At 42.3% G+C, this 25,245-nt stretch overlaps 1 protein-coding gene across 1 annotated transcript; it reads left to right on the forward strand.

Moving 5' to 3' along the window:
* The first annotated feature begins 5,775 nt into the window (after nt 1-5,775).
* Nucleotides 5,776-24,981, forward strand: RAB5IF (RAB5 interacting factor). The gene is made up of 4 exons (XM_077459133.1): nt 5,776-5,983; nt 11,327-11,430; nt 14,102-14,231; nt 24,191-24,981. The coding sequence occupies exons 1-4, from the start codon at nt 5,873-5,875 to the stop codon at nt 24,230-24,232; spliced, it is 387 nt and encodes a 128-aa protein (XP_077315259.1). The 5' UTR covers nt 5,776-5,872; the 3' UTR covers nt 24,233-24,981.
* The last annotated feature ends 264 nt before the right edge of the window (nt 24,982-25,245 follow it).

Consider the following 25,245-nt stretch of genomic DNA (forward strand, 5'->3'; position numbering starts at 1 on the left):
CTGGTGACACTGATGGAGTTATTGGAAACTAATTTTCAAAGGCTTCTTTTTTCTAGTGATATCAAGAATAATATTATTATGCTTTTTTTTTAATTTGAGTAAGTTACCACAACACCATTATCCTGTCATTTTTAAGATCAAAGATACAACTATGTTGGTGTCCCTTTTAACATTGTATTTTGCATTGTATTTTTTTTTAACTGTAACTGACTACTCCCAAACTGTCATTTGAAGTAAAACACATAGCCAAGTATTATTCGCCACAATTTCTTTATTGTGCATTAAAAAAAGAAAACAAATAAAATTAGACACGCTATCTGCCAATAGAACTTAACCAAAAAGTGCATTCTATGCATCCAAAAATATAGAAAAGATACCAAATCAATTCATTATTCAACCCAAAAAATATATATCAAAGCAATAACTCCAAGGCCAATAATAAATAATATGTTATCTCCTCCAATTCCACAACATGTCTGGTTGACGAACGGCTGTTCAGAAACTAACTGAAAAGAGCGAAATGAAAAGCTCAAAATGAAAAGCGCGAATCAACACTCACCAAACTTCTACTAACACGAAATTAGCAGAAGGAGCACAAAGGGTGGCGCTAAAGGGCAGAATAACAACGAAGTACGTCACTACGTTTGTAATTGTTTGCCAACAATTGTGTGGCCGTGTGTATGCAAGACAAGTTTGGGCCAACTCCCTTTGGACAAAAGTCCACGGTTTTGTTGACCAACAAACCAATTGTGTGTACGAGGCTTAAGTGTTTGTGCGTATGCATTGGAAAACCAGCACTTGAGCAGATGTGCTACAGGTGTCGGCTGGGTCCTGAAAACCTGGGGCATGTCTGCGCATGCACAGAATCCTGCAGAGAACATGCACCAAACTGTAAAATTGTCTTCTGGGATGACTGACATTGACAGGAGGCAGTGAGGGGTAAAACATCAGTCTTGCCTAGGCAAGAAACAGCCTAGTGCTGCACCAAAAAAGCCAATTGTGGGAGGAGCCAAGAGAAAAAAAGTTGTGTTATTGGCTGAAGTTCCACTTTAAGTCCCATTTTCCATGTATGTTCGATCAGTCTCTACGTTTTCAGGGAACGCATCTATCTTTCTTCTGCCTGAGGACATCCTTTTAAAGCTGTACACATGATATTTATATATCACTTCCACAGCAAAATGTCTGCCAAATCCATCTATAATAGACACAGGGTTCCCCAAAGATGGCCGCTTGAAGCCCACTGCAGAGGACAAACCTTTTCTTTTCAAGGCTCCCGCTGTGCCCAGATCACAGCAATGATCATGTGACCACACTGCCTACCAAGCGATTGGCAGGACACAGCTCCACCCGGTGTCACTCAGCGGTGCACTTGCAGCTGAAAGTGGCGCATCTGACCCACCTAGGGTTGCCACCTTTTCTTCAAGCCAAACCCAAACACTTTAGTGGCATAGGGCCGTTTTTTTTTCTTTGCAGTATACATATAGGATTATAAAAGACCTGGGACACCTTTGGGTGCTCCAAGGAGAGTAGTAATGGAGCACGCTATGGCAAACAGTGGGTGTGGTCAATTTGCTCTTGCTGACATCATTGTTCCACCCCCCCAGCGATACCGAACCTGCCCCCAGAAAGCCACCCACAGTTCCCAGAAGACAACAAATTTGTGTGTGACTGTCTCGGATACTTGGGGAGCCACAGCCCGGCCTGAATAATGTATCTGGGTTTCAGCCAGACTCAAACCCGGACACATGATTCAAAACCCAGATTGTCTAGGCGAATCCTGGACAGGTGGCAACCCTAGACCCACCCCCATAACACCCTGCTACATGTGGGTGGTGTGGGCGAGCCCTAAAAGCAGAACTAAATCTATTGATTCAACAGTTTCAACAAACAGTTACATTCCGGCATGTGCTGGGAATGTAACTGTCACTTTTGCTTGTGCTCTCAACCAAACTGTCAAACCATCAAATGGTTGTGTCATAACTTATCACATGTGCAGCACCATGGCAGTTGGAGATCAAACAGAGGCCAAGATGGCAGCTTCATTGGCTGAACGTGATAGGAGGGTTTAGATCCCCTTTAGACCCCTTTCACACCACACCGCCCATTGCGGCGGATTTGCAGCGCATTTCGGCCACTAGCGGGGCGCTTTTACCCCCGCTAGCAGCTGCAAAAGGGTTAAAACCGCCGGCAATACGCCGGAATAGTGGTGTTTTGCCAGCGGTATTATAGCGCTGGGAGCAGCGGTGAAGGAGCGGTAAACACACCGCTCCTTCACCGATCCAAAGAAGCTGCTGGCAGGACTTTTTTCTGACGTCCTGCCAGCGCACCGCTGTAGTGTGAAAGCCCTCGGTCATCAGTCTCAGTGCTGCTAATCTCCTGCAGTCAGCCAGGAAGGTCTATACTATAGGTACCCCAGCATTGGCTGTATGGCATTTCTCAGGGCAGGTTTCCTGATGGTGACAATAGGCTTCTTGTAGTCTCCATCCGAAGCCTGCATGGCTGGGTAACTACACAGAAGCACAACTGGGAGATAGGCACAGAACTTTTCCACCCTGTTACAGGAAGTTACTATGCAAGTCCTATCATGACAGGGGTGTCAGCAATTTTTTTCTGAGTGTACATTGTAGTATCTCTGGATGGACCTGTACCGGGACAAATACACGGTTCGATTTTGAACGATTCGAATCATGTATGGTTAGGCTGAATATACCAAGTTGATTGATCGATCAGATTGGGTACAATCAGCATGCCAGGGTTTTACCTGCTATGGTAATCACTATCTTCTCACGGCAAGGACCGCTTACCCCGCTGGGAAAAGACAATGGCCCAGCAGGAGGAATTCCTGCATCAACACTATCTGTGTTGATGGGGTAATCTAGCAGGTTTTTTTCCTGCAACCTGTGGTTGCAGGAAAGAAATGTGCTCTGTGCATGGCCGGCCTAAATAACTCTGGTGCACTTGTCTGGAAGTAATATCAATCTGGGTCAGGCCAATCAAGATGAATGAAGATTATGAATGCAGAAGATGCCAGGGTGAAGATAGAAGATTTGGTCATGGAGGGGAGCATGGACATCAACAAAAAGTGAAGTTAAAAGAAAATACCACCTTTTGGTTTGGCCCCCAGAACAGTAATAGAGGCAAAATCTTGCAACGGGGAAACTAGTTCTTGTGACAACCAGGGGTTTCCCCTCACTTTGGAGGGTTTTCCTGTTTTGATTATGGGATAGGAAGTAGAGTAAAATGTCTCCACTGTGACACAGCTAGCAAAAAAAAACAAAAAACTCCCTTATTCTATCCAAAATGAACAAAATACGTTTTTCCTTTAGTTCTACTTTAAATGTTTTATTTATTTTTCAGTCTTTTTGTCACACAGTAGTGTACAAAAATAAGTTTCCAAAAAACTTTGCAGGTTCTATACCTACCGCTGTGATAGCCCCCGCCATTTCTCTACACCAGTTGTCTCCAAACTGTGGCCCAGGGGCCAGATGTGGCCCTTTGCTTACTTTTATCCAGCCCCTGGGCCATTATTTCATCCAATGATATGGCCCTTGGGGCATATTCGAAGACCCCCCTCCCCTGACCCCAATGAAGCAGCACAATTTCTCATAATGACAACGATGGGGCACACTTTCTCCCAATTACAGTGGGGATCGAAAGTTTGGGCACCACAGCTAAAAATGTGTATTAATGTGCATAACGAAGCCAAGGAAAGATGGAAAAATCTCCAAATTGCATCAAATTACAGATTAGACATTCTTATAATATGTCAAAAAAAGTTAGATTTTATTTCCATCATTTACACTTTCAAAATTACAGAAAACAAAAAAATGGCGTCTGCAAAAGTTTGGGCACCCTGCAGAATTTATAGCATGCACTGCCCCCTTTGCAAAGCTGAGACCTGCCAGTGTCATGGATTGTTCTCAATCATCATCTAGGAAGACCAGATGATGTCAATCTCAAAGGTTGTAAATGGCCAGACTCATCTGACCTTGCCCCAACAATCAGCACCATGGGTTCTTCTAAGCAGTTGTCTAGAAAACTGAAACAGAAAATAGTTGACGCTCACAAAGCTGGAGAAGGCTATAAGAAGATAGCAAAGCGTTTTCAGATGTCAATATCCTCTATTCGTAATGTAATTAAGAAATGGCAGTCATCAGGAACAGTGGAAGTTAAAGCAAGATCTGGAAGACCAAGAAAAATATCAGACAGAACAGCTCGCAGGATTGTGAGAAAAGCAATTCAAATCCCATGTCTGACTGCACGATCCCTCCAGAAAGATCTGGAAGACACTGGAGTTGTGGTACACTATTCCACTATAAAGAGATACTTGTACAAATATGGTCTTCATGGAAGAGTCATCAGAAGAAAACCTCTTCTACGTCCTCACCATAAAAATCTGCGTTTGAACTTTGCAAATGAACATATAGACAAGCCTGAGGCATTTTGGAGACAAGTTCTGTTGACCGATGAGGTTAAAATAGAACTTTTTGGCCAGAATGAGCAAAGGTACGTTTGGAGAAGAAAGGGCACAGAATTTAATGAAAAGAACCTCTGTCCAACTGTTAAGCATGGGAGTGGATCAATCATGCTTTGGGGTTGTATTTCAGCTAATGGCACAGGGAACATTTCACTAGTAGAAGGAAAAATGGATTCAATAACATTTCAGCAAATTTTGGATGGTAACTTGATGCCATCTGTGAAAAAGCTGAAGTTAAAGAGTATGGCTTCTACAAATGGATAATGATCCTAAACACACCTCAAAATCCACGGGGGATTACATCAAGAGGCGTAAACTTAAGGTTTTGCCATGGACTTTACAATCTCCTGACCTCAACATTATTGAAAATCTGTGGATAGACCTTAAAAGAGCAATGCGTGACAGACAGCCCAGAAATCTCAAAGAACTGGAACACTTTTGTAAGGAAGAATGGGCAAAGATACCTCAAACAAGAATTGAAAGACTCTTGGATGGCTACAAAAAGCGTTTACAAGCTGTGATACTTGCCAAAGGGGGCAGTGCAAGATATTAACTCTGCAGGGTGCCCAAACTTTTGCAGACGCCATTTTTTTGTTTTCTGTAATTTTGAAAGTATAAATGATGGAAATAAAATCTAACTTTTTTGACATATTATAAGAATGTCTAATCTGTAATTTGATGCCATTTGGAGATTTTTCCATCTTTCCTTGGCTTCGTTATGCACATTAATACACATTTTTACCTGGGGTGCCCAAACTTTCGATCCCCACTGTACATCAACAATCGGGCCCCATGACACCAACAATAGGACACAAATCCTCCCAATGACACCAACGATAGGACACAATTCCTCCCACTGACACCAACTATAGGACACAAATCCTGCCAATGACACCAACGATAGGACACAAATCCTCCCAATGACACCAACAATGGTACGCAAATCCTCCCAATGACACCGATAGGACACAAATCTTGCCAATGACACCAACTATAGGACACAAATCCTGCCAATGACACCAACTATAGGACACAAATCCTCCCACCAAAGATGGGGCATTATTTTTTCTTCCCACTGATGTTGGGAGCTTTTCTACTCCCAATGGCCATAGTTCGGTCTCCCAAAAGTCTGAATGACAGTGAACTGGCCCTTTGTTAAGAAAGTTTAGACTTGCTGTACACTATCACCTCTTTGCACCCTCCCCATAGACTTCTTTTTGGTCTTCACAAAAATGGCGTCCTTGCTGCAGACATATTCCACAGAGCGTAGCCTGGAGAGCCATATCCGGACATGGGCGTCACTTCCGGGGCAGGTCTGAGGACGGGCTCGTCATCCTAGTAGACCTGAGATCCTAGGATCTTCCAGCACGGGGCTCCCCCGTCAGTGTCCGGAGAATGAGCCAAGCCAAACGGAAAGAGGAGGCGGCCGTGTCCAATGGAGGGGTGAAGGTGAAAGTGTCCCCCTGGAGCAAAGCCCTGCGAGGAGACGCCTCCTGGGAGGACAAGGTACCCAGCCACACACATGGCCAGGAGATTGTCACCGGCCATACACTGTCTGGGAGGACACAGGACCACACTGCTGACTGCACACAGCCAATGGGGTGATGATGTCCTGATCCATAGGAGGCATTGTCTGGGGTCACTGCTCCTTACTGCATTCCCTATACAGAATGCTTGGAGCAGGGATAGGATGACCATATACATTACAATCAGTGCAGCTATACAATCTGATTGTACAATCTCCTTCATATCTACCAACAACAATTACATTCAAGGCCTTTTCACACTAGTGATTTAACCACTTTACTCCCTTCCTGCTCAAGCCAACTTACAGCGGTGCCGCACATTGAATGAGAATTGCACGGTCATGCAACACTGTACCATATGATTTTTAACACGCAGAGCTTTCTTTTGGTGGTATATAATCACGGCTGTGTGTTTTATTTTTTGCAATACAAACAAAAAAAAAATGAAACTTTTTCTGACATTTTGCAAATAAGTAATTTTTCTCCTTCACTGATGTGGCAGCTGCACTGAGGAGGCCGCGCCACTGATGAGGCTGCACTGATGGGCATGATAGGTGGCACTGAGGGGGCGGCTGCACTAATGTGCATGATAGGTGACACTGATGGGCATGATAGCTGGCACTGAGGAGGCGGCTTCACTGATGGGCATGATGAGCGGCACTGATGGGCATGATAGGCGGCACTGAGGAGACGACTGCACTGATGGGCATGATAGATGGCACTGATGAGGCTGCACTGATGGGCATGATAGGCGGCACTGATGAGGCTGCACTGACGGGCACTGAGGCAGCAGCATGATAGACGGGTGTACCGAGGAGGCGGCTGCGCTGATGGGGGGGGGGCACCGAGGAGGCGGCTGTGCTGATGGGGGGTCACCGAGGAGGTGGCAGCACTGATGGGCACTAAGGAGGTGGTTGCACTGATAACTGCCACTGATGGGCAGTGAGGTGGCAGCACTAATGAGGAGGCTCCACCAATGGGCACTGAGGCAGCGGCACTAAGTGACTGCACTGATGGGCACTGATTATCGGTGTCAATGTCCCCTGTCGCACTTGCTGGAGACCAGCTGTCCTGTCTTCACCCTGTGACAGCGCATGAGGAATTGAAGGCCAGTGACGGCAAGTCTGTTTACATGGGATCAGCTGTGATTGGCCCTTTACCTCGATCAGTGGTCAGCTGTGTCCAAAGGATGTGCACAGTTCTGGACACCCTCCCAGTACGAGAGAGACGCTGAAGCCGTCTTTTGGCTATAGCGCGGGGGCTGAAGGGGTTAAAAAGTGCTGAAATGCGAATTGCACACAGGGCAGCCCATACACTTGAATGGTGTGCCCTATGTGCGTTTGTTGTTCCAAAGAAGCTCAAGGACCAAATTAAAGCCTTGAGCCAGGTGCAATTTTACACAAGTTTACCTGCGATTCCCATGCGGCAGTCCCGCGTTTGGAGTGCCAGTCAGAAATAAACGTACCCAAACGTGCATTTTGCGACAATTGAAAGTTGTAGGTGGAATCTCTACGATTCCAAACCGCCGATATGTGAACAGGTCCTATAAGCCTGTGCGATTGGATACATATTGAGGGGATTATACAGGTTTGTCCTCCCATTACTTTAGTTTTGGTAAATGTAAATGAAATTGTACAATCAGATTGTAGTGTGAATGTCCACCCTTAGACCTTGTTCACACATGCGACCAGGAGGTTGAACGCGGATACGTGCCCGGGCTGCAATGCTGTGTTTCGCGGGGTGCAGCAAAAATAAAATGGCGTGTTTTCTTTCAGTGGCCGTTGACGCAGCTGAACACACCTTGCTCAGACCTATGGGGGCTTCACCGCATTTGTAGATCTGAATCTGAAAATATTCAGTCCCGCTCTAGCCAGGCTTGAAACAACCATGAATATTAGGTTATTAAACAAGATGACAATGAAATAAGACTATTTGCTTCGATCAAATTTAACCATTTCCCTACCCGCCCATTGTTATGACGTCCGCAGATGGGATCTCCCATCTTGGGGCGGGCATGATATGACGTCCACGGCTTCCCATCGGTATGGGGGGGGGCGCATGCCGTAGCGTCACCGAGGAGCCGATGTGCATGCCCGCCCGCTGCGATGTCTGCCGGGCATTCTCTCTCTCTCTTTACAGAGCAGGACTGTGGATCTGTGTGTGTAAACGCATAGATCCATGTCCTGTCAGGGGAGAGGAGACAGATCATGTGTTCATACTAAGTATGAACACCAATCAGTCTCCTCCCCCCCCCTATTCAGTTCCATCCCCCCTACAGTTAGAATCACTCCCTAGGTAACACATTTAACACCTTGATCACCCCCTAGTGTTAACGCACCCTGCCAGTGACTATTATACAGGAATATGTGCATATTTATAGCACTGATCACTGGATAACTGTCAGTGGTCCCAAAATAGTGTCAAAAGTGTCCGATATGTCTGCCACAATGTCACAGTCACGATAAAAATTGCAGATCGCCTAGTAAAAAAATAATACTAAAAATCCCATAAATCTATCCCCTATTTTGTAGGCACTATAACTTTTAACAATTAATATACCCCTATTGCTATTTATTTATTTATTTTGGGGGGGATATTTATTATAGTAAAAAGGAAAAATATTTTTTTATTTTTTTCAAACTACTTTTGTTTTATATCGCAAGAAATAAATGCAGAGATGATCAAATACCACCAAAAGAAAGCTCTATTTGCGGGAAAAACATGAATTTGGGTACAGTGTTGCCTGACTGCGCAATTCAAAATGTTACAGCGCTGAAAATTGCCCTGAGCAGGAAGGGGAGGGGGGGGGGGGGGAGGGGAATGCCCTGTATTGAAGTGGTTAAAAAAAAAAAAAAATTACCATTAAGTTATATTGGGGTCCTTCTCCCCCCCCTTTTTTTTTTTCTTTTAGTACTTGCCGATGCCAATAACCGAAAACTACCACAACTTTTTTGTTTACGCTGTCAGCAAAACAAAGCATCGAAAAGTTATTTCACAAATTTTTGTGCTTTTTTTTATTTTTATTTTTTTTTCAATGTGAAACGTGGAAATATATGTTAAAGGTGTAAAAATATTAATGAACAAAGCAAACAAAAAAAAAAAAAAAAGTTTCAATTTATTAATAGTTTATAAAAAAAATATCAGGAAAATAATTAGAGAAGGAGAAGACGTTAATAAGGCTGACTAGAGTAAATTAAGGGTTAATAAATGGTTGAACAGAGAAATAATTGAATAAAAGCCCCCCAAAAAAATTTTTTTTTTCCACTTGACAAGGTTGCTTTAACCACTTAGAGCACATCGCCGTCATTGTACGTCGGTACTTTGATGCTAAATACCGTTGTTATGGCAGTAGCTAGCTGCCATAACCCTGGTATGCTCAACAATGGCGAGCTGCTGGCTTTCAGATAAGTGGTCTCCATTGTGGATTCCCTGTGAGATCACTTTTAACGGGCTCTCCGCTTTCCAGTGATCTCTGACCTTTACTGGAACCGTCAGTAGCGGCGGAGACCATCGCATCCTTCCCCCTCAGGCATGGAGCCGAGTGAGGGAAAGATAGCCGCCTTCAGCTCCATAACATTGAATGGCGGAAGTAACGTTAGGGATTGACCAATATCGTTTTTCGGTACCGATATTTCTGCCACCGATCCTGCGGATAGCCGATATTTTGTACAAAAATATATATATATATATTTTTTTTTTTACACTGTCATTTAACTTTTTTTTTCAAATTTTATTGCTGTCACAAGGAATGTAATCATCCCTTGTGACAGTTAAGTCCCATACCCACTGTCAGATTTTCTGCTGATTTTTGTCTTCAGATTTACCAAAGTGCAAGGGCCTGCCTGATTGCATACAAATTGAAAATCCTAAAGTTTGACCTCATATTATATGGTTTTGGTAAATCTGAAGGACTAAATCAGCAGAAAATCTGTCTATGGGGCTTAATAGGCATGTGAGAGGTACTATTTATGATGAAATCGGGGGTCTATAAGACCCCTAAATCCCTCCTCTGCACATAAAAGTATTCAAAACGTCAAGATCACAGGTACAGGTGGCAGTGATGGGCTCTGGTAGGGGACACTTATAGGCATCACTGGTGGGCATTAACCACTTCAATACCTTGGGGCGTCATATCACGTCCTTGAATTTGTGGGGGGATATCTGAATGAGGCTTGTAGCTACAGGCGTCATATAGGATATTGTTCTTTCCAGCCGACGATTCTGTGCATGATAACAACGATCATAGCGGCAGTTCAGCCACTTGATCGTTCTTATAGGCGAAGGGAGGGGATGTCGTCTAGCACTAGACCTCCTCTGTAATTTTCAAAGCGTTGCCAATGGAGATTTGGGTAGCCATGTTGGGTATCCATTTACTCAGCGTAACATCATCCTTCACATTATACAAAAAAACTTGGGCTAACTTTACTGTTTTGTTATCTTTTCGTTCATGAAACGGTTTTTTTCCCCCAAAAAAAGGCGTTTGAAAAATGATTGGGCGAATGTTGTGCAAGATAAAAATTTGCAATGACCGCCTTTTCATTCCCTAGGGTGTCTACTAAAAAAAAAACATATATAATGTTTGGGGGTTCTGAGTAATTTTCTAGCAAAAAAAAATTGAATGATTTTTACATGTAGGAGAGAAGTGCCAGAATAGGCCCAGTATGGAAGTGGTTAATATGGGGCACTAGCGGCACAGATATGCACTGGTGGGCAGCACTGGTGGACACAGTTGATGCGGTGGTGTCTTACCCTCTTCGGGGACTGATGTCCCTTTGACAGCTCATGCATGGGAGGGCGTCCCGCCATTTTACGCCTGCGCTGTAGCCATGATTTGGTTATAGCGCGGGTGGGAGGAGGTTAAGGTAACAATCATTCTGCCTTTAGAACCACTTTAAAACCTTTGCGCTAGTAAGATGTGTCTGCCATGAATGGTTGGATATATATATATATATATATATATATATATATATATATATATATATATATATATATATATATATATATATATATATAAATTTTTTTTTTTTTTTTTACTGCTCTACAATAACACCTCATTAGTAAATAATGTGGAGGGGGCAAAGAAGTAATTGAACATTTCTTCAGTAAGATTTGAGTTAATTGGTCTTGTGCATCCCATAAATAGGATTATATGTACACAATGGGGATTACTGACAGAGGCGCTGACTCAGCATGTCTAACCTGCAGCTGTTGCACCAGAATTACACCAAGCCGTGACAACTGTGTCTTACACAACCACATCACACAAATAGACAAACCTTTTCATGCTATATATCAACTTCCTTTCCTTTTCTCTTCCTTACAGGATGAATTCCTTGATGTCATCTACTGGATGCGGCAGATCCTGGCCATTATATTGGGGGTGATATGGGGGATTGCTCCTCTGAAGGGGTTTGTGGGAATAGCTATGTAAGTAGTTTTCAGACTGTGGGCTGACAATCTGATGAATGTATGACCGTCTACGAGCAACTGTTTGCATAGCTAAAGCCAAGTGACAGGTTCACTTTAAGAGCTCATGCACACTGCAGCTCCTACATGCTTTTGTGCTCTTATTGTATGACATATTTGTTATAAAAAACAAAACAAAAAAGACACTTTACAACCCCTTTAAGAGCAAAATCATGTACCTATACATGATTTCTTCTGGGTGTGGGGTGTTCACGCATTCCACTGGCAACCCGCTTCCACTATGATTGGACACAGCAGGAGCCAATCGGCGGGTCTGCCAGGATCCACGATCATTTCCAGACAGAACGGCAGTCTGCCTATGTAAACAAGGCAGATCGCTGTTCTGTGACAGGAGAAGACAGATCTTGTGATCCTGATTGGATAGCAGCGCAGCCGTTGGCTCCAGCTGCTGTCAATCAAATCCAGTGATGCAGGCGCCGAGGGGTGGAGCCAAGTGCTGCACTGCGGAGGGACCCCAGAAGAGGAGGATCAGGGCCACTCTGGGCAAAACCAACTGCACAGCAGAGGTAAGTATGACATGTTTGTTGTTATTTAAAGCGGAGGTCCACCCTAAAGTGGACCTTCTGCTCATCGGAACCCTCCCCCCCTCCGGCGCCACAATTGGAACCTTTCAGGGGGGAGGGGGGTGCAGATACCTGTACAGTACAGGTATCTGCACCCACTTCCGGGATAGCTCTCTGCGGAAAGGGGCGTAGATTACGCCCCTTTCCGCAAGTGCCCGCCCCTTTCCGCAAGTGCCCCGCTGCCTGCTGGGAAACACACAGATCCCAGAGGCAGCGGGGACCGTCCTTATTGCGCATGCGCAGTAGGGAACCGGGAAATGAAGCCGAAAGGCTCCATTTCCTGATTCCCATACCCAAGATGGCGGCGGCAGCACCCGAGAGACGATCTAGAGATCGGCTTCGGGTGCCGACATCGCGGGCGCGCTGGACAGGTAAGTGTCACTATTTTAAAAGTCAGCAGCTGCAGTATTTGTAGCTGCTGGCTTTAAAAAAAAAAAAAAAAACGCGTAGTCCCGGCGGACTCCCGCTTTAATAAAAAAAGAACCTTTACAACCACTTAAAGGCCCGTACACACAATACGAAAATCAGATGGAAAAATGCGCACGACAAATTTTCGGATCGTTAGTACGGTGCTTTCGACAGCCGATTTCGCTTTTTCGTCGGAGAAAAGCTGTTGACCTATTTACCTATTCACTTTCAGCACAAAACTAGCATGCCACAAAAAGACATGACGTTCGGTCGTCTGAAAATCTAAACGTGTGTACGAGGCTTAACCCGTGCACTGCTGGACTTCGGGTGATTATACCAGGATGACACCCCTGAGAGCCTGCACTCGCTTTCTTGTAAATGCAATCCTATCAGCGAACTGGCTGCTGGACTTTGTGTCGCCACCCTCAGCGGCTTGCTCGGGCTCTCCTGTCCCACCGAGAGACCCAAGTGACCAGCCGACTGGTCGGAAAGCCAAACAAAGCTGGGATCAGTTTTGATTGGCTCTCAGCTATGGTAACCTGGAAGCGATGACCTAACATCACTTCCGGATTTCAACTGCCTTTTTTAAAAGGTCAAAAGCATTTGAAAATGCCAATCTTGGTGTTCAAAGTTAGAGTAGGGATTTGGAGTCTTATAGATTTTTACATTCATTGTGACTGCAATAAAAGTGATCACCAAACAAATGTAAAGCAACAGTGTAAAAAAATTAATAAAAAATGGACCAATGGCAAATGCACGTCAGTCCTGCACGCAAACAGTGATCATCCCACACATGTGCGGTATCACCGCAAAAGTCAGATCATGGGTAGTAATTTTTTTTTGTAAAATCTTTTTTATTGAGTTTCTCAATAGCATAGAAAATTGCCCACACATGGGCCAACAGTACCCACGCAGGGGCAGAATCTCTGCTGCAGCTACAGACCGCAGCAGGGCTGGGTAGTAATTTTAGTGCCAGACCCCCTCTGTACATCTAAGGCTGCGTTCACATATGAGCTGCATGTGGATCACAGCAGGGGTCCAGTGCGTCCTGGTTCGCCGTTTCATGTCTGATTTCAGCACAAATTTTTGGCAGAATTTGAACCTGAAACGGACCAAAAGACACACAGGACCCGCTGCGGAGCTATGTGAATCGGCTCCATAGAGAGTCAGTCAAAATCTCCTGCTATTGCGAATTGGATGTGGAGTACGTACATCCAAATCGCAATGGTGTGAACCCAGACTAAAGTGGTAACCTGTAAAGGCTTTTAAAGTGTCACCTATAGATAGTAAAATCTATGTAGTTTGTCATGCAGTTTTAAAGTGACATGTTTGGTATCCATTTACATCTTTTATATTTTACAAAAAAAAATTGGGTTACGTATTCTTTTTTGCATTCAATTTTTTTTTTGAAACTTATTTTTTTTCCAAATAAATTACTTTTCTAAAAGTACTGTGAAAATACAGTGTGACATAACAAATTGCAACATCCACCATTTTTTTCCACTAGGGCCTCTGCTTTAAAAAAAAAAAAAAAAAAACAGACAGAAATGGGAAAGACCCTCTTCAATATATATGAGGATGTGTACAGTTTCTTGGGTTTAATCCATATACCTTCTTTTTATATATTTTTTTTTTTATAGTTTCTGCCTAATAAATGCCGGAGTACTGTACCTATATTTTAGCAGCTTCCAACATGTAGACGAGGAAGAGTATGGAGGGACCTGGGAGCTTACAAAGGAGGGATTCATGACGTCGTTTGCCCTATTTTTGGTATGTTATTGTTTTTTATATTTGGCAATGAGCCTTCAGACCTCTGGTTATACTATGTTTCTTGAACTTGTGCTAAAGTCAAATTCTGCAAAGTAAAATAAAAAATCCACAGCAGTATAATATTTACAAAAGCAATCCGGAAATATATTAGAAAAGATGTTTGAAACTTTTTTTTTTTTTTTTGTCCTTAAAACCAGCCTGCCAAGGCTCTCATCAAGTGTGTTGCCCCTTTTAAAACAATATGAAATAAAGTGTTAGTACACATAAACGTCACCGAAAGTATAAAAATAAGTACTGACATGCAAACAAGACCTAAAGTGCAAGTGAAAAATATCAAAACTCTAAGCCTTTGTACACACGGTCGGACATTCCGACGGAAAATGTCAGATCGGACCGTGTTGTCTGATACTCTGACTGTGTGTGGGCTCCTTCGGACTGTTTCCGTCAGAATATCCGACCAACAAAGTTTTAGAGCTGGGCTATAAAACTTTCCGACAACATGATCCGATCGGACTTTGTCCAATTGTGTGTAGAGAATTCCGATCGGACAAATTGCCACGCATGTTCACATCAAATTCCTAGACCAAAGCTATTGGCTACTAGCCTGAACGTAGTCCTGTCGTAACGAAATAACGCCATCACGTTACGAACGATCGGATTTTCCGACAACTTTGTCCGACCGCGTGTATGCAACACCAGTTTCAGACAAAATCCGACGGATTTTGTTGTCGGAATGTCCGACCGTGTGTACAAGGGCTAAGGGGTATCTCGTCAAATCTGTATGCTTCTTCAGTATCCCAGCCTCTGTGCAACACCGCCAATCCCACACAATCACAGCTTGCACAAAGGTCAAGACCCCAGTTGATTGGAGGTCTTAAAAGGCTCAATTGCACCAACATTATCTAGGGGTAATACAGCCAACATCAAAGCTCATCCAGACTCCGTACAAATTAAACCAGGGGATAATCCATATGGGGAATAAAGTAGAGGAACTACATAGTGCAGTATAAATTTACAACAGATTTATTAAAGCAGTAAGGTGCTCACATATACGACAATTAACAGCTGAACTCAACCACTCATCAAGCAGACATGATGAAGCTCTGCCATATGTGTTTCGTCACTTTAGGCATCCTCAAGGGGCTCAGGATCGTGCGCTATGCCCTGTGGGTGATTAGCTGTCACTGCTCATGCGTGGTGCAAAGATCTATGGATTTGAAGGCCCTGCTCTTTTCTATGTCCTTCTTCTTTTTTTTATTTTTTTTTTATTTTTTTTTTATGGCTTCCTGGATGGATCAGAGTGATTCTGATTGGTCATTTGCTGGCATGTCACCATATTGACCAAGCATAATCAATCATATTTTTTTGGAAGCCCTAAGGAAAGACTGAGACAAAAAAGCAGGGCTTTCAAATCCCCAGATCGCTACACCAGCTGCATGGGCAGTGACAACTAATCACCTATAGAGGTAAGTGCAGCGACTTACTGGATGGGGGTGTAAGGTGTGTGTACACTTGTTTTTTTTTTTTTTCTTTTTTTTATTATTTTTCATTTTTGTAAAAAGGTGAACTTGCACCTAAAAAGCATTCTAAGCAACCATTCATTAACAGATCTGCACTAAAAAGTAGCAGGTACAGTATAAGAACTTGACTCTAAATGGGTCTCTGTGTGACTATTCAGACAGTTGTTGTACAGGATATTGAGCTTTTTTTAACAAAATGATTACACCATATAATTAAAAACATTTTTTTTTTTAACCACTTAAGCCCCGGAAGATTTGGTTGCTCAATGACCAGGCTATTTTTTGCAATACAGCACTGCGTCTCTTTAACTGATAATTGCGCGGTTGTGCGATGCTGTACCCAAACAAAATTGATGTTTTTTTCTCTCACAAATGGAGCTTTCTTTTGGTGGTATTTGATCATCTCTGCGGTTTTTTTTTTTATTTTTTATTTTTTTGTGCTATAAACAAAAAAAAAGACAATTTTGAAAAAAAAAACACAGTATTTTTTTGCTATAATAAATATCCCACATTTAAAAAAAAAATAAAAAAAAGTTTTTTTTCTTCAGTTTCGGCCAATATGTATTCGACCTATTTTTGGTAAAAAAAAATTGCAATAAGCGAATGTTGATTGGTTTGGTTTGTGCAAAAGTTAGAGTCTACAAAATAGGGAATAGATTAATGGCATTTTTTATTACATTTTTTTTTTTTTTATCAGGACTGCTGTATTGTGGCAGACATATTGGATACTTTTGACACATATTTTTGGGACCATTGAGAATTATACAGCGATCGGTGCTATAAAAATGCATTGATTACTGTATAAATGTCACTGTCAGGGAGGAGGTTAACACTAGGGGGCGATCAAGGGGTTACCTGTGTTCCCTCACTGTGCTCTAACTGTAGGGGAGATGGGACTTAATAGGGGAAGAGTTAGACTTTTGACTGAACACACGATCGGTCTCTTCCCTGAAAGAATCAGGATCTGAATGTTTACACACACAGATCCCAGTTCTCACTCTGTCACGACGATCGCGGGTGCCCGGCGGTCATCGCGCCCGCTGGGCACTCGCATCGGCTCTGGTGGAGAGCACTCGCCCCTAGTGGCCACAATGGGAAGCGATGTAAGGCAACGTCAATTTGCCAAGCCAACCTGCTGCAGTAAACCTGCGGCGGCTGGTTGGCAAGTGGTTTAAGAAATGACAATTTTTTTCAGCTAGGTCCATTGAGCTTTGAAAATTACACTTGCCTTGCTCATTTAGAGAGGCTTATCCTTGTGTTAAAGTGGACATAAGCCCACCTCAAGTGGCTGGTGTCATAGCTGGTCACATGCACCATCATAGTAACTGCTGGTAAGTGTTGTTTATGACTGTAAATTTATAGGAGGGGTCAGAATGGTTCAACCTCTATAGCTTTGCAAATTGAGCCTGTTGTCTTAACGTGTTTTTCCACTTTTGCAGCCAAACTGGGAGAATACCTACTTCATGTTTATTACATGTTCCCATTCACATAGCGTAACCTTAAAAAAATTTTTAGAAACATTTCACCTTGCCTTTTTTTTTTTTTATGCAAACTTCTGCACTAAATAAATATTCTTTGTTTTATGTGGGGTCTGGGGAGCAGTTTGCTATTTATTAAAGGAGTAGTGTGAGATTTAAAAAAAAAAAACACTCGCCTGCATGCTGTAGCATTGGTGTGAAGCTACAGCTGTCCCAAGTTGGCTGTAACCTTGAGAACTGAGTGATCACATGACCACTGATCACTCAATTCTTGGTCTGCTGGGAAAGGAGAGCGGGGACAGTTGGTCACCTCTCTTAGCTCTGCTCCTTCAGCACTCATTGGAGCTTTGGGGGGCAGAAGCAACAGCCCACACTTAGACTCTGGAGAGCAAAAGTAAATGTGTTCCTGAGAGCCAAAAAAGCTTTGACCATACTTCCCTTTTAACGCTGTGCCCAGAGCTGGCAGATTTAATCTTGTGAATCTAAACTAGATTTCAACACTGTCAGCCTAAGAAAGAGTTAAATAACAAGCTGGGCTTCTTCATTGTATGATACTGAGAGGGAGCTCATCCTGTCCGTACGCCTTTCTATTGGAGAGATCACACTGAACTCGTGCTTGTAATCATCCATGACCTAAGAAACATAGGAGATACATAGATATGTGCGTGTGTGTAATAAAAAAAGAAAAAAATATATATATTTGCACCAAAATATGTTTGGTATAGGTTCCCATTCGCACAACAATCCTAAAAAATATTATATATATATATATATATATATATATATATATATATATATATATATATATATATATATATATATATATATATATATATATATATATATATATATTATAAATATATATTATAAATATTTTTTAGGATTGTTGTGCGAATGGGAACCTATACCAAACATATTTTCGTGTTTTCTTAAAGTGGGGTGCCCCTTAAAAAAAATAAAAATAAAAAAAAAATAATTAAAAGTCAGCAGCTACAAATACTGCAGCTGCTGACTTTTAATAATCGAACACTTACCTGTCTCAGGGTCCAGCGATGCGGGGGAACGAAGCTCTCGCTCGTCGTGTCCCCCCCCCCCCCCCCCCTCCGCTCGTGATACGCCGCGCAATCATCTGGGACCTGTCACGTGTCCCAGATGACTGACTGCGCCTAGGGGAAGTGACGTCGGTTGCCCAGGCACTGAAGGAGGCAGACTACAAGGGACCCCCTAGCAACAGGCATTTAGAGGTGATTTAAAAAAAAATCCCTTTTTATTTTTTTTTCAATTTTTTTACTCATATTTTATATTTTTGGCGGAAACACCACTTTAAATATGACTCCAAAAGTAGAAGTAGACTTTTAACCTAATCCATTCGAACATGACTACAAAAGAGTACTTTAGTGCAAACTCATAAGATAAAGATACTTGCCCAAAGTAGAACTATAGGTAATTGGAGAGAGTAAAGCTGGATACACTATACAACCTTTGTTAGATTTCCTTTTAGATTTACCTTTAACTTTGTAGTACAAGGGCCTGCCTGATTGTATACAAATTGAAAGTGTTTGGACTTTAATATTATATGGTTTCGGTAAATCTAAAGAAAGTTGTATAGTGTGTATTCGGCTTTATCCAGATTTTTATTTTATTTTTTATTTTTTATTGCTATCTGTGTCTCCTTGAGATCTCCCTTCACTTCCTGTCCCATAGCCAAAGAGGAAGCAAGAGGAAATCCCATACAAATTAGGGGGTTCCTTGGGAGGCCCTCCATCACCAGAACAAGTGTCCCCTTTGGGAGATTTCTCCTCTATTACTGTTCTAGGGACAGCCTAAAATTTAGAATTTTACTTTTACTTTCACCTTCAATGATAATGGTAAACAGGACAGAAAGAGGGGGTGAAGCTCCTTAATGGGGGCACAGACAGCAATAAAAACTGACAAGCATTCTAATCGCTCTGCACCCTGTCCAAAACTTTAAAAAAATGTTTTGCCTTTAGTTGAACTTTAAGGTTAGAGCAACTGCCAGCCAACCTGTGATTGTGACATAGGGGTGTGAGTTGAACTTCAACCAGCAACTTTATTGGATGTAACCGCATTCCAGAGATGCAAACTGTCCTCAGACTGCAAGTTGTCACGGTTCATGTTCTAAAGAACCATGCTCACCTGTTCTTCTACTGATACTTGTTTTCCTTGATCACCCCATTGCCTTGTTTAACCTTTAGAACTACTTTAAGGAAAAGATTACCTTTACAAAAAAATATGCGTTTATTATTATTTTTTGTTAGGGACCTGTAATGCATTGCACCCATGATCAGCAGACCATGAGTCTAATGCCACGATCCTGCAGACTGTCTGTCTGGCTGTACCTCTGATACGGCCAGGCAGTTGCACTGTGACAGGAAGACTTAATGAACCACTATGGTGCTCAACAGCACTGTGGTAATTCGTTGAGAACTACAAGCCAACAGCCGCAAAGGCTGCAGGCTCTTGTAGTTTTACCATTCACAGAACACTGTGACTGGATGACGTGGCTGGAGCCCCCGCACGGTTGTGTGACCGATAGATCCCCCACTACCTGTCTGAATGGGGGGAGCAGGGTCCGGTGCATCTGTAACCTGTCATGCCCTGAATATGGGTGTAACATGTTACAAAAGGTAAACGTATACTTTTTAAGGTCGCTCTTTCTCTCTCGCTCGCTCGCCCGCCTTTTTTATTTTTATTTATTTTTTTTTTTAACTTTACATAGTAACTAAATTATATGCCACATTTTTTATTTTATTTTTTATGTATTTTTTTTAGTTTTTTTTTTTTAAGCCTAGCCAACTAATTGATTAAGAAAATAGTCCTTAAGTGCAACCCTAGTGTGATGCCACTGGGACATATGGCTCCTTACAGTTGTGGGCACTGGGATGAATTCCTTCTTAGGGCCGGTTCACACTGCTGCGAATTCTATTGCGTATTTGAGCTGCTGCGATCGCTCAAATTCGCAAGTCATTTAAATAACCTTCTTTTTCCTTTAGTGCTGTTAACATCAATGCGTTGCGAATCTACACTGTGTACAAAAAGGGTCCTGTGCCAGTTTGATCCGTGTGTGATGGGAATTCACTGCAATGTTTGGCGTAGAATCACCCGAACACATAAATAATTTGCAGCGCAATCGGGTCAAATTCACGCAAAATTTGCACTGCAGTGTGAACTGGCCTGTACAGTTGACTAAAAAAAATTCATAGTTGATCCCATTTGGGGTGGCCTGGAGTCATGACTCAATTGATGTACAGATAACTGAGTGAATTTTTATTTTTGTCTGCATTTATTTTTTTTTCCTCTTGGCGTCTTCTACTCTCTAATAATAGGCTCAAGTTTGTTCTCGATTCTTTTTCAACTTCTTTTGCATATATTTACGCTCTTTCTTGTATTATCTAAGTGAGATGGTATCCTCGAATGTATGACAGTGTTCCTTAATTTCCAAATCTTATGTATATGTTAATATAATGTTATATTCTTCTTTTTTTTTTTTTTTTTATTGTAAAAGTTCAATAAACATATTGAACCAGGGGAAAAAAAATAAAAATAAAATTCATCGTTATCAGCAGTTACTCATCTGAGAGACAGAAATTGCTCATAGCCTAAAGAACCCCTACCAACCTCAAGGAGGAACCTTGCTTGACAAAGACTGACTTTGATTGTCTATGGGGGACTACAGTATATTCGTAAAAATACCGGTAATTGCTGTGACCACAAGATGGTGCTATGCTACAGACTTTGATCAAACTGTTAATCCCTTACATATCACTCTGCTGTAAATAGTTCTATATCTTTGTGGATATCTATCTATTCAGTAAGTGTCACTTCACACCACATGCAGTCCAGTGCATTTTTATTTATTTATTTTGCATCAAAAACACATGGATAGTAGGTTATACGGTTTCCAATGGCAAAGTTCACACCAGTGCAGTCAGTTCCAGGGCTTTTCAGTTTCATGAAAAAAAAATAGAACGTTCTGCATTTTTCCTGTACTGGAATGCTGTAAAAGGCATCAACACACTGGAATGCCCTGGAATGCATCAAAAACACACCAGACCCCAGTGCAGTGGAAAAAAAACAAAACCGGAAAATAGAAGAAAAGGGACACCAGGAATGCATCCGGAAACGCATCAGGAACTCGCTAAAATGCACATGCAGAAATGCATCTGGAGTGCATTTTTGTGGTGTTAACCAGCCCTAAGGCCTGAAGTAAAAAAAAAAAAAAATGTATATTTTTTTTTAAATGTGGAGGGTTTAGGACTAATTAATGCACACTTATCGGACTCAAAACGCAAGTGTATTGCACATCAAAAAGTAAGGGTCCTTCACTGGCCCTTAAAGAGGAAGTAAACCCTGATGAGTTTACTTCCTCTTTCATTCCCTGCAAAGGTAAAGCATAATGGACTACTATGCATCACAATAGTAGTCCATTATGTGTCACTTACCGAGCCAGCGATGTCACCGCTGTCCCCTGTAGTCCGCCGCATCCATCTCGGTGGGTCTCGCTGCTCCACCGCTGTCATTCGGCGAAGCCACAATGACGTCGCTCCCGCGCATGCGCATGGGAGCTGCCACTCGCGGCATATCACCGTTGACCGCGGCGCGCTCAGTGCACCTGCGCGCCGCTGTCTACGGCGCATGTCTTTCGGAAAATATCTCCTAAACCATGTAGGTTTAGGAGATATTTATTGGACCTACAGGTAAGCCTTAATCTAGGCTTACCTGTAGGTCAAAGTGTGTTGTAAGGGTTTACAACCACTTTACCTCAATGTAGCCTTAACCACTAGAATTAATGCTGAACCCAAACTTCAGTCTTAACTAGTACCCAGCCAATAAAACCTTGTACACATGGGCTTCAGTTTGTGTAAGAGCAGTGTGTACAGCACACAGTGTGCAAAGCAGTTGCAAAGCTTCTAATGGGCTTTGACCAGCTTTGTGAAAACTCTCTCTTAGATTTGCAGTTGGGTGGTGGAAAATAAATAGGGGGCTGAGCTGCACCCCGCCCCACCCACTCTTTGCAATGTGACAAACCAATTTGACTGTCGAAGAAAAAAAAATAAAAAAGGAAACTTTTTTAAATGTCAGTTTCACCTCCCAAACGCCTGTCAGCCACACCTGTACCATAGCGGATTGCTTTTCAGAGAGCAACACGGATGTACATTAAGCCTCAAATCTCAAATGCTAATTTCACCAATTGGGGGGAAATAATTTATAAATGTACAATCTTAGGCTGGCCATAGATGGAGCACATTTTTTTTTTTTTCCTGCAACCACAGGTTTCCCCATTAATGCAGACAGTATTGACAAGGGGAATCCCTCCCGCGGAGCCATTGTGTTCTTCCCGCGGGGGGGCGGGGCAAGCCGTCCCCACCAGGAAAAGACCACGATTATTGCTAGCGGCTATACAAGCCATTTGTAATAATTGCATGTAAAATCCAGCAGACTGGATGTACCCAAGTTGATCAGTTGAACAATTTGGGTACATTCAGCCTGCCCATACATGGTTAAAATCTGGGCCAGTTCCTCCTGAACCATCTGAGATTTGAACCATCTATAGCCCGCTTTAGTAATGCATCAAAAACTTATTGCAAAATTACTATTTTATAGTTGCTCAAAAACCATTATAAAAGTAGGTGCAGCACTATATATAATGGTAATAAACAAAACGGAAGTGGTACAACAACAATGATAAGCTGGTATACCACATAATAGCGATAATGTGATAAAATAAGCAAGTATATAATGAAGTGAATAAAGTCCAAAGTGTAGAAATGAATCTGAACAAGTCCCTAACTTCAATCAAGAGATCACCCAAAAGTATGTCTGTGTTTAGCAAAAGAGGATACTTACGCTATGACTTCATTCAGTGTTCCACCACATTTTAATGGTATGCGCTTACCAGAACGTATGGACCCCTATATTAGAAAAGCCAAATGCGTTTGTGTAACGGCAGACTGCCACTTGATAGAACTTTTACTAGTGGAAAGGACACTTTCTTCAAAGCAATTTCTCCATGGGTTACCAGTTTAATCAGCCACCAACATCCCATAATATCAGCATATGTAAAGGAATATGGCAAAATACTCCATAGTGTAAAACCATTTTAAACTTCACTTAAACACTCAGAGTGTATGCAGTTAACAGCGCTGTACAGACACTCAATCACAGGGACCGTGAAGGACACTTGCTGGATCCAGGTACGCAATGACATCACAGGCACAGACTCCAACTGATGCGTTTTGTCATAACTGATGTCGTCTGGGGCTGACGCAAGCCCTTAGTTGCATTCCACAGCAGCACCCTTAGGGCTCATTTACAGGTAAAGTTGGGGGGAGATAAAACCCTGCGGTTGAGTTCACTGCCCCAATCCCTACCTCCTTTAGCTGTTGGCAGCTTTAACCCCTTGTTTGCTGTACTGCACAAGGCAGAAGGGCACTTGCAGAGTGGTTTCATTCACTCAAGTCATACTTGGCAGGTGCTACACCCAACAACCATGAAAGGGCGTACAACTTCTGCTGCAGCTGCAACGTGTACACAGCACTACAAAGGAGGCAGCGGCTTATGCAGCTCTTGTTTTCTACTACAGCTCTAACTTTACAAGTAGTCCCTCTGCATTGCACTCTGATGCTCTGGAATGTCCCAGAACGCAATCTACCAGTTACCTGTCTGCGATCTACTGGTAGATCGCGATCTACAGGTTGCTGACCCCCGTTTGTACACAATCTTATCATTGTTGTACCACTTCTTCTTCTGTTTTGTTTATTATCATATTATATGTAGTACTGCATGTACTTTTATGTTGGGTTTTTGAGTAACTTTTGTCAGTTGGTGTGTCAGCAGCTACTCTTGTCCTCCAAGCACAATTTATTTTCTTTATAATATTGTTTTATAGCGATTGGATTGTTAACGACATTTTTTTTTTTCTTTTTTCCTTCTCTTGTAGGTTGTCTGGGTAATTTTTTACACAGCTATTCATTTTGATTGACAATTTTCTAACATCCCTTTTGCCAAATTCCCTCATTTTGTCAATGAGGGGGGGAAACAAATGTTTCATCATATTTTTAATACAGAACAATAAAAACCTACAAAGAACATTGACAGCGAAGGGGAATCTGCAAAGTTTTTTTTTTTTCTTTTTTTTTCTTTTTTTTTTTTAAATACCGGTGAATTGTGCCCTAGACCTGTGAGGATCAGTTTGCAGGTGTGAACCATCGCCAAATGTACATGAAGTCGTTTTCCTGCATCCTCTGGCTAGAGCTGGCACACACAGTTTTTATTCATCTCAAAGGAAAAGATGACATTTTTCTACTGTGACATCATAAGCGTGTCCATGGTTTTCTTATGACGACAGCCTGGGATGTGAAATGAACCCAATAAGTGTAAATGCTCCAGCATCTAGATCAGAACTCTGAATATTTTAAGTATGGGTTGGCCTGGCTTTCAGTTCTAAAAGCATCTGCTAATGTTTTGTATAAACCATGTACAGCTGAAAGATTGTCTAACTTCCGTGTAACTGAGTAGCCTGCCTACTTTTTTTTTTTTGTATGATTTTATGGCCTGACATTTTCATATTTTACTGCCCCATTGCATCCACAGTACTGCTAGTCCAGTAACAGTGGAAGGATTGGGAATATGGATGAGGTTTTGCTCCCCGGTAAACCTATACAGTATTGAAACAAGATTTAATTTAACCTGGAATGAATGTGTTTTACAATAAAGATCTGATTTGTTGAACTCTGGTTTCTTTTTCTTATTTGTGTAGGTCTAGGCATATGGCAAAGTAAAAGGCACGAATGCTTTAGTTCCGTAGTAAATGATTGGTAGCCTTTGACTCCATCATGTCTGTACTTGGCCCATGACAATTGCTGTACATTGAAAAGGCAAAATGCAGCAATCTGCCTCTGCTAAGCAATGACTGCACTTTTGTATAAACCAGTGTTTCTCCACCGGGGTTCCGCAAGAGATCCCAGGGAGTTCAGATGCGATTTACCTGCCAGT

The sequence above is a fragment of the Lithobates pipiens genome, unplaced genomic scaffold, assembly GCF_037356315.1.
Source record: "Lithobates pipiens isolate NorthernLeopardFrog02 unplaced genomic scaffold, aLitPip1_a1.2 Scaffold_28, whole genome shotgun sequence".
Classification (NCBI taxonomy): Eukaryota; Metazoa; Chordata; class Amphibia; order Anura; family Ranidae; genus Lithobates; species Lithobates pipiens.

Coding starts and splice junctions, on each gene's coding strand:
- RAB5IF (XM_077459133.1), top strand. CDS start 5,873: ATGAGCCAAGCCAAACGGAAAGAGGAGGCGGCCGTGTCCAATGGAGGG. Junction 5,984..11,326: donor ACGCCTCCTGGGAGGACAAG/GTACCCAGCCAC, acceptor TCTTCCTTACAG/GATGAATTCCTTGATGTCAT. Junction 14,232..24,190: donor CGTCGTTTGCCCTATTTTTG/GTATGTTATTGT, acceptor CTTCTCTTGTAG/GTTGTCTGGGTAATTTTTTA.